Here is a 9,885-nt window from a genome sequence, read left to right on the forward strand (position 1 = left end):
GGCAATGAAGCCTAAACTTAGGCGGCAAAGGCAACCTGTTAAAGATGCCCAGGGACTGTTGCGTGCCATTGCCATGTGCACCCCTACTCCGGGAGCAGATGAGGCTGACCTTGCTAAGCTGCATCCCAGATGCCTGCACCTCTCTCCTGGCATCAACTGTTCAGCCTCAGCAGGGTTCTAACAAGATCCCCTGCTGTCTGATGGCTAATCCTTGTTGTCATTCTCACTGAACACTTAGGAGTGGAAGGTGTTGACAAGCTATTGTCCCGTCCTGGTCCCTTTGGTTTTGGGGGAGCTAAAAGCACTGGAAAGCAGAAGTTTGAGAAAGTTAAGGACAAGAATCTCGGGAAGGTAAACCTAGGATCCAATTTCACTGTGGAGGTTGGGACCTTGTGACCCCAACAAGCACTGAGGAGGGTGTCTCTACAGCCCCTTCTTCTGTGGAGCTGGGCCCTCCCCACATGCAAACCCTTTTCTCCTGCAGAATCAGGTTCCTCAGTCCCCTGGAACTGAAAACTACATAATGTAATGAAGGAGTGGTGGTTTAGCTCAGACTTTGGTCTGAATCCAGAAACTAGCCCTAAACAGTTCATGGCTTCTCAGGAAGCCTTATTATAAGAACAACTGTCTGACTCACAAAGTGCCTGCTTTCCCACCTTCTCACCTGGGGAAGTGAAGTCAGATGAGTGGAATCAGCACCTTTCCTACAATCCTGGTAGACTGGCCCTTGATATTAAGTATATGGGCATTTTTAAGATGATTCTACCAGATTCTGAAGGATAAAGAAATTCCTTTTGATTTCTTCCTTGTTACTTAGGGGTCAGGGATAAGGGTGGTAGGTTTGACCAAGGCCTCAGACCAAGACCATTGTTGGAAACCAAATGGCATTAATTTCCTCCGTCTCCAAGGAGTAGGAGACTGGAGACTGGAGACCACTTGTGTAAGGCTGGACCTGCACTTGCTCACCACCCCCACCAACCGACAGCTCTTCCTGCTCCCCTTCTGTCTAACTGCTGCGTTATTGTCAGCATCTCTGCCAGACGTTTCCGGAACCCAGGGCATTCATGCAGCTGGTGGCATTCTCTCTAAAGAGCCTGGCCACTGGATTCCTGAGCTCCATTCTCAGGGGCCCTGTCCACTTCAGCCCCAGGAAAGAGTGTCTTAGAGAAGAAACCCAGGAGAGAGTAAGACCAGCAACTCATGGTTCAGGAGCCTTTCTACCATGGCCACCTATGTATGGGCTACTAGATGCTTCTGTTTTTTCTTTAAACCCATGAGTTATTTTCCTGGAAAATCTGCAAAAAATAGGTAGTTAATTTAATTGGTTTAGAGGTTCCTGAGTCTCAAAGTTAAGTAGTCATACTTTGCCTTCTATCTTAAATTGCATGCCTCATTTCTTAGAGTATAGGTCAAAACTGAATAAGCTGTCACTCTCTCTCTGTTAGGAGTCATGGGTTGGGAAGTCCTTTTAAAATTTTGGATACTTTTCGACACCAGCGTGCCTAAAATGTCCTCCACATGCTAAAACGGAAGAGAAGACTGGGTTCTGGCTGGGTATTTGGACTCCATGGGAAATTGTTCCTAGAATTGTGATATCGGCAATTATCATTTTCCCCTTCTCCTCACCATTGGTTTGTGTGTGAGGGAATCTCTCTTGCTTTCCATCTCCTGTCCCCTTCTCCCAGTTCCTTCCATCCCCTTCCCTAACCCTCCAGGACCCTCCCTTCCTCTTTCTTCACATCTCTGACTGTGGAGCAAAGCTGTCTCACTCTTTGATTCTTTGCAGATCGACGTAATTAACACATTCCAGACGGGAGCCTCTTTTAAGGGAGTCCTAAAGCGGCAGACCATGGGTCAACACCTTGATGTAAAACATGTTCCTAGCTCATCCTATGTAACAGTTGCACCAGTCAAATCTCCCCCCACCACTTCTGTTGCTGCTGCTGTTTCATCTCCTACTCTGGGCAGTGAGTGATGGTCTATTATGATGCATGATTTGCTAACATGACCACGAGAGAGCACGCAGCATCCACTTGAACCCACCGTCGTTCTCTTTTCCTTTGGCTTTTCCCTTTGATCTTTGACTTAAGGAAAGAACAGTGGGACAAAAATCCCACTCCAAAGCCAGGCCATGTGCCCTTTTATCTTATTTTATTTTTTTTTTAATGTTGAAAAGCTATTAAACCTTAACCATTTTGAAGACAACCATCCTGTTTTCTGATTGTTCCCCTGCACTGCTTGTTTCTTCCTTAAGTTTTTCTTGTTTTGCTTTACTTTTTGTATTGTTTTTTGCTTTGTTTGGATATGTTGTTGTTGTTCCTCTCCTCTCCTCCTGTTCCCTTAAGTCTAAACTCTCTCTCCCGAGGTTAGAGGTAAGCCCAGGCCAAATGAAAACCCAGAAACTCATTATTTGGGGGCAAGTTTGAGATCTCCTGAAGAAAGGTATGAAGGGAGCCACTGTTCCCGTCGGTTTTTTCACAGTGGATCTGTCATAATTGAGCTAGTATTGAACTTGGCCAATAATAATAGTCCTTTTGGCTACTGCTCTAGTGTTAGCTGGCAATATTGGCATAAAAATTGTAGCTGAATGTGAAGACAAGAAAGTGTTGGGTTCAAATGCACAGGGCTGAGCATCCCCATTTTTTTACTTTTCAGGGCCTTTAATCCAAACTCTGGTTTAAGAATCAATTAATTTGCCTCTGGGTAGGAGAAATATATGAAATGAAAAGGTCAAAATAACTTATTTTTTCTTCACTCGTTAAACTTTTTTTTTTTAGGAATTTCTGAAGAGCAGCCCTTTTTTTTTTTTTTTCCTGCTTCTCCTTTCCTCTAGATTGATTGTTTCACCTATAGCCAGCCCTTCATATCTTGTTTTGCACGTAAAGTTTTAGGAACCCCTTTCTCGGCCATCCTGTCAATTGGGATGCTGTCAATGTTCACGCTAAGATCTGGCATCCCCACTAGTAGATTACTGGGTTCTTGCTAATGCTTATGCCTTCCTATTCCTGGTCGTTTTACCTTCCCCAAATGTCACACAGAGAGGAGAGAGAAGGCTCTTTGCTGATAGTGCTATTAAGGTATTTGGTGGGGAAGGAGTCTCTCTGTATTATGTATATTGTGGGCTTCAAATATCTCAGTGTTTTGTCTGTCCCTTCTTCCCCCATCCCCAACCACTCGCCCCAAACCCTGGGACAAGGGTAGAGAAAGAACAACTGCATTATCTTTGGTTCACATGATTGGTTCACATGATTATGAGTTGTGTAGGTTACCAGACTTAGACTAGTTGTTATCTTTTAGCCAACTGTAAGTGTTCTCATGTGAGGTATAGATGGTGGGGTTTTATCTAGATCCAGATTTCGTTAGGCCCAAAGGCACTCAAAGAACCAGATAAGTCTTACCCTGCAAATATCCAAGAGCCTCTAGCTCTAATCCTTCTATATACCTCTCATTTTCTTTTTTCTTCTAGTTTTGCCATGACCTTCTAACTAATTTTTGTTCTTTTTTAATCATGCCTCCCGGTTAGGAAGGATTAGTGTCAGATGTCCCAGTGATTAGAAGGTAGGAGACTAAGCAGAAAACAGAGCCCATTGGACTCTTGTAGAGTTGCTGGTAGAGGGTATGCTGAAAATCCTCAAAGACTAGAAAACCAGTCAGGAGAGACAGGCCACGTCTGCTCTTTCTCCAGCTGTGCCATGTTACTTGAAGTCTTAGAACTTATAGTCATGCTTTTTAAAACCCCCTTTCCCATTCCAGATCTCCAAATGAATTCAGTTATTTATCTAACCTTCAGTAGATAAATCTCTAAGATTTCCCTCTATAGGAAGGCCCATCCCTTCTCTGCCCCTGGTTTCTGAAAAGGGAGCAGAAAACTACAGAATACCAGCTGAGGAAATAGAGTCTTCACCTGCCCATTCATTGAGCTCCAGAGGGTGGCCCTTAGCACTCAGACCTAATCTAAGGTCCAACCTGGTTGTGCTCCTGCATTGTGAGAAAGAGTTGCCCTTCAATCAGCCATTTCACCTGGAGGACAGGGGCCACAGAAGAGACATTTCCTAGAGGTTTTGAGAGATGATGACCAGGGAAGGAAAGGTTGATTGGCTGAGTGGAGAGTGCCTAAAGCTTTCACAGCACCTGCTTTACTAGCTATGTCCTGTTCCCCATACATTACTCATGCACCAGGCACCAGGCACCAGGCACCAGGAAGGGAAGATGCCACCACTTGGGGTGGATTGATGATGATATGTCTGTGTGATTGTTCTTCAGCTTGTGTTATATATTCTCTGAGGCCAGTGTTGGAGTTGAGGAGAATTCTGGCACAGCCTATGCCCTCTATCCCCTCACCCTTCTCTCTAACCGCCAGGCCACCAGATGGTACTCCCTAGCTCTATGACTTCTTTTCACTTGAGCTTCCCTTGCAGATGGCTGGTTTCCCTTTAGATTCCAGAAGTCCTGTAATCTAGCTGGAAGACTGTTCCTTTCTCCCTCAAAGAAGAAATTTTCCCTACTTTTTCCATCTACCCATCCCCATTCACTTTTATCTCCCTTATTGTTTACCTGTAACAGTGTTATTGATCACCCCAACAGGTGAGAGGAAAAGCAAACAGGGTTCCAGACCCTCGCTCCAATCCTAGTTTTTAAAAATCTGTTTTCTATATTGCACTTCACATATAATAGTTTTAATAAAGTATTCAGTTGCTTCAAGATGATCAACTGGTGGTATAAAGGTACCTGTTCTCTTATAGCCCTTGTTAGAAATTTTGAGATCTCAAGAGCAGATGACAAGTTAGGGTGATGTTATTACTCCTACAGGGGGTGGTGTGGCTTTGAACCCATCTCATGGCCAGGCCACAGGAGAAGGCATTGGGTTTGAGCTCACTTAATCCAAGTTTCCTTGCTTTAAGATTTGATGTAGATCAATTAAAGCTTGGGACCTCCTGAAGACCAGATGGAGCCTCTATTCCATCTGATCTCACCTAGATCCGAAGCAAAGAGAACATGACAGGTAAAATCCAACCATCAGATGGTCAAGAGAATCATAGAAGGATGGAAAAGCAAGAGCTTACTTTCTGTTCAGCATGGTAAATGTGTGCCCTTCATTCTTGGCTGAGGTATTGAGCTGATTGTCTTGGGTGGCCAAGACACATTTACCTTCTAAGCTCTGAGCACCCTCAGTCCTGGGTGGGTCGGCCAGGCTGTTGTGGAGTGAGGCAAGATGAGGAAAGCTTTGGCCAGCAGAGACCCCACTTTAGTGAACCTTCTCTGCTCCTTATTGTTGAAGGTTCTGTGCAGTGAGAGGAAACACTGGGACAGGCAGTCTAGCCAGTTTATTTGTCTGACTCTGTGTGTGCTCTGCTGTCTCCACATTCTTGCCTCTTCTCCAGGAACATATTCTTTGATTAAACAGCAGAGGAATGAAAGAGGTGTCTACCTCAACATTCATCACTCGTCCCTCCTCCCTCCCCCCACCCCACCTCAACAGTTTCTCCTGTGCTACTCCCATCTCTTTTCTGAGGGAAGGATCAACCACCTCCCGACAGCTGAAACTGTCCTACAGCCACTTTCTTCTCCCCGGCCTCTCTCTCCAACCTCTCAGCATGCAACCTTCTTCCCCACCCCGATTCTACCAACCCAGGTTCTAAGCCCTACCTCAAGGAGGCCTGTGGCTCAGAAGAGCAGGCTGCCAAAAGAGCTGGTGCCTGTGGATAAGGCACAGGCTAGTCTAGGCATCCATTATTGCCCATTTTTTTCCTCTTCTCTAAGTTAACTGAATCCCTTACTTTTTTGTGCAGTAGAACAAAGACTTTGACGCTTATAGGCAGTGCATTTGCTTTTGCCCAGTAAAACTGCAAATTGTTTCCTTTCCTCCATCCTCTTCATCTGCCCCATTAGAAAAGCCACTTATTTGTAGCACTGCCTCCTGGACTGGGCGGTTTCTCTCCTGGTCCCATCCCTCTCTTCTCCCCATAAGATCATGCTCCTCTTCACAACTTAGAAACAGCTGGAGAAAGCTGCGTGACTGGGCACAGCTGGGTGTGAAAGACTTGGACGTGTGTTAGAGTCGTGAGAGCCAGGTCTTCTCTCAATAGTCAGGAGGAAGGCGTCTTTGATACCTGTATTTCATCCACATCTTCCAGAGGAAGGACTGCAGGAGTGGAGTTCTACTGTCTTTTGGGGAAGGGGACGTGGTGGAGGTTCTGGGATATAAATGCATGCATATTTCCTGACTGAAGAGCAATTATTAAATTGGAAAGTGTAAGAGTTTTCATTTCTTGCATGCTGCTGACACAAATGAAGATTGGTTTGTCTGCCTTGCTGCACGGTATTCATGGTCACTTATCACCCAAAGTGTATTATGTACAGACTGGTATGTGTTTGGCTCTTTGAGGGTTTTAAACAGATAATTAAACTTCAATGTGGAATTTTTCCATTCCACATTCACAAAATGTTTGGCCTCAATACAGAAATCCACATGTCTGAATCATCATTTAAGTTTGGCTGTTAATTTGCACCTAGTTCCAACGTCTTTGCCCTCCATCCAAAAGAACTAATGAATCTTTTTGTTTTCTGTTTCATTTTAAGAGTGGATTGTTTGGGAATGCTAACTTTGCTTTGGGATTTCTACTTCTTTTTATTAAGCTTTTGAAATATCCTAGTTCTTTGCCATTACTCACTCCACCCCACCCCAGTGCTTGAAATTTGAGCCATGTGATGTTTCTAGTGTTCCATGATCTCTTCTTATATGTTTGGTTTTGGTTGTTGAGCAGTAATGTTTTATAGTTTAGGTTTTGTTTTTCTCCTCAAACCACCAGTTCCTTGTTCTACTGGCCAATTCTCACCTCCATATTTTCTCATCCTCCTTTTCCTTCCCCTGGTGTAGATCAAAGTGGTCAAAGCGTTCCATAGTTCCCTCCACGAAAGCATTCAGAAACCCAAGAACCAAAACTCCATCCACAACTTCATGACCCACCCTGAATTCACCATCGATGAGGAGGGGCCACGAACACCACTCCTGGATGAGCAAGAGGAGGAAAATCTTGAAAAGGTTTCTAAGTCTGGGCCTAGGGTGCTCCTGTTGGATGGTGAGGTCACTCCATACGCCAACAAAAACAACAATGCAGTGGATTGCAGCCAAGTGCAGATCGTTGCCTCCCACTCGGACAGTCCTCTGCATAGCCTGGAGACATCAGTTTGAACTTCATCCTCTGACTCCCATTCCTGCTTTCCCTATTTCCTTTTTCATCTGTCCCATCTATAAGGTGATGATGGGATTTTCACTGTCATGTCAGCTGCTCCCAAGTGTGTGTGAACCCCCACCTGACCATGAAGAGACAAGAGCACAGACTTACGAGGGTTTTGACTTAAACTTGAGTTGGGGTTTGTAGCAGGACCCAGTCAAACCCAAGGCAGGTAATGAATGGTAGAATCTACTCGTTGGGTGTATCAGTTGTCATTTTTAAAGAAATAATGACAATCCTCTTGGCATCCATCCCAACCCAAATTCTCCCCCAGTATTCATACATATGTCACCATCTCCTGACTTCTGGATTTTACCCTATCAGTCTGTGCCATTTATAAGCTCAGTTGAGGGTTCAGAGAGACAAATATCCTCAAATGAAATGTATTGAGGGAGGAATGGAATGTAGAGAATCAGCCTACAGAGTGATTGTTTTTAAACTGATTTTTCCATTTTGAAAATTTCTACCTAAAGCCCTTTAGCTCTTTCTGCCCTTTCAGTCAAACCACCCCAAGGTTCTTTTGGTCTTTTGTGACCATTGTCTCCCTTACCTTCACTCTCTCTTTTTTTTTTTTTTTTTTTAAGTTGTGATGATTAGGAAAGTAGAAGGAACATGGATGAATTGAGTCAACTCTAACCATCATTCTCCCTTCTGGTCCCAATGGAACCCTTGATTTCATTCTAGAGGAAGATAGGTTTCTTTGCTAAAAAGGTCCTTTTGAAGCAGTTGAGAGCTGTAAGAATGTGTTCCTGTTGTTGCCAAGTTACCTGCTACTTCCACACCACCATCTTGTCAGATGTGTGTGATTTCTAAATGCCAGGGAGGTCAGCCTTGACCACGAAGCTTGCATATGTGTGGTATGTCATTTTTACCATAAGCCTGAGCTTTTCCCTATTCCTAAAGTGGTGGCAAAAGAATGAATTGAGGATGACCCTGCCTCCTGCCTGGACTTGGATATTGAGGACCAGAAGCTGGCAGGTCTAGGACAAGACAGACCATCAAAGCCAACTCTTGTGGGGTCTTCCTTGGGATGACCACAACTGCTTTAAAGCCATCCACCAATGCTCTTCCAGGGCAGGAGCTGATGGTTGGGGCCAGTGAGTAATGAGAAGCCTTGGGAGAGCCAAAGGGCCATTCTAGCAGGATCTGAGAAACCGGAAACTGTGAGCTTAGGTGCCTGAGTACCAGCTTTGACATTCCCTTCAGTTTTCTCGTTCTGCTCTTTGCTGTGTCCCCTAACATGTCCAGTCTCTGATAAAGTTCCAACCTTTCTCAAATATTCTGATTTTGAAAATATGTATCTAAAATGGGAGGCTCCAGTGACATTTTGCTGACTTAAAGGAGCAAAAGGCCCACCCTGAAAAGCTGTCCGTCCTCTCTTCCCTTCTCTCACATGCCCCCCTCAAGCCCCTCTCAGGAACGTGCTCGACTGCTGCACGGTGAAGCCCTGAGCCTTCTTTCCCTGAATGCTGCCCGAAGCACCCCCTTCCCGCCAACTCTCAGGAGCTGGAGACTTCGCTGGGAGAGTTTTTTAAGTTCCTTGATGGGACAAGGTAGAATATGTTTGTGGGAGCTCCATTTTTATCCTTGCTGGTGTTGACTTCAGCCCTTCTGTGCAGGGGTTAGTTCACGTCTGCCAGTTCCCCTCTCCCACCAGATAAATGAAGCCTGTTCCCCTCTTTCTAGAGCGAGGGGAGTAAGGAGAAGGAGCTGGAGGCTCTTAGGAACTGCCGCATTTCCATTTGTGAGAGTAGGGAACCGGAACCTGTGCTCTCCAGCCTTTTCTTCTGGATCCCTCTTCCTCACCCCCTTCACCTGAACTATCCAAAGGAGGAAGAGTGAGAAACAGCACCCTACGCATCCCCTTTACTGCATTACCCACCAGATTTGATTTTGGTTTGGTAAAGGTTACATGCTTCAGCAATCTTCTCCCTGTCTTAAATAGAGGGAATTTATCGTGGGGAGGAAAAAAACAGCTCACCCAAAGTGTTAGGTGTTCACATGTATATTTATTAAGTACATTGGAAGATTTAGTTCTGTCAAGTCTTTTATTACCTCAGATCAGCTTAAAAAATAAGCCAATAGCAAACTTTAGAGGCTATTTTACCATTCCTGCTCCCAAAAGACTCTCCCGGTGCCTGACAGGTTACTCTTGAGGGCTTGTGTCTACTTGTTTAAACTCAACGGGTTTTTTTGTGTATTCTAGTTTCCATAGTAGGAAAGAAAATATAGAAATATTATGCAAAAAAATATAGTTTTCTTTAGATCAGAAACTGATATTTTTTGAGTCAGCCATATGTATTTTGTTTAAAGGATTTAGAATAAAGTGCTGTCATGGAACCCTGTGGAAGGGAGCACAGAACCAGCTGTTAGACATGACAGGTGACTTAGTAGATTTGTAATTGGTCTTGAAACCAATGCACCATACTTCCTTTCTCCAAACAGCCATCTTTATACTTAGGGGGAAAAAAATTGGTTGGGTTCTAGACTTTTTTAATATAAATTTTGTTCATATGGAATTGAGTAAGTTTAAGTCTTTGTGTGCGTATGTTTTTTATATAAGTTTTTTTTTTGTCTATTCAGTTTCAGTGATCCAACTGGCAGTGAGTAAATATGGCATAAGTTAATAAAGCTTTCCCCGCAAATGGTG

The 9,885-nt window shown here is 44.3% G+C and overlaps 1 protein-coding gene across 4 annotated transcripts in view; it reads left to right on the forward strand.

Moving 5' to 3' along the window:
- The window catches only part of ATP2B4 (ATPase plasma membrane Ca2+ transporting 4), a 91,239-nt gene extending 81,354 nt beyond the window's left edge, over positions 1 to 9,885 (forward strand). For 3 of the 4 annotated variants that reach the window (XM_087436720.1, XM_087436735.1, XM_087436729.1), the window contains one exon: positions 6,878 to 9,885. In XM_087436720.1, the coding sequence (XP_087292846.1) occupies positions 6,878 to 7,192 (315 nt within the window). In that variant the 3' untranslated portion in view covers positions 7,193 to 9,885. Of the gene's footprint in view, positions 1 to 1,786; positions 1,895 to 6,877 lie in introns of all 4 variants that reach the window. The other variant, XM_087436742.1, reaches the window with a different exon arrangement.

Source organism: Ceratotherium simum, chromosome 2 (assembly GCF_057802395.1).
Source record: "Ceratotherium simum simum isolate JZ-2026a chromosome 2, ASM5780239v1, whole genome shotgun sequence".
In the NCBI taxonomy this organism is placed as follows: domain Eukaryota; kingdom Metazoa; phylum Chordata; class Mammalia; order Perissodactyla; family Rhinocerotidae; genus Ceratotherium; species Ceratotherium simum.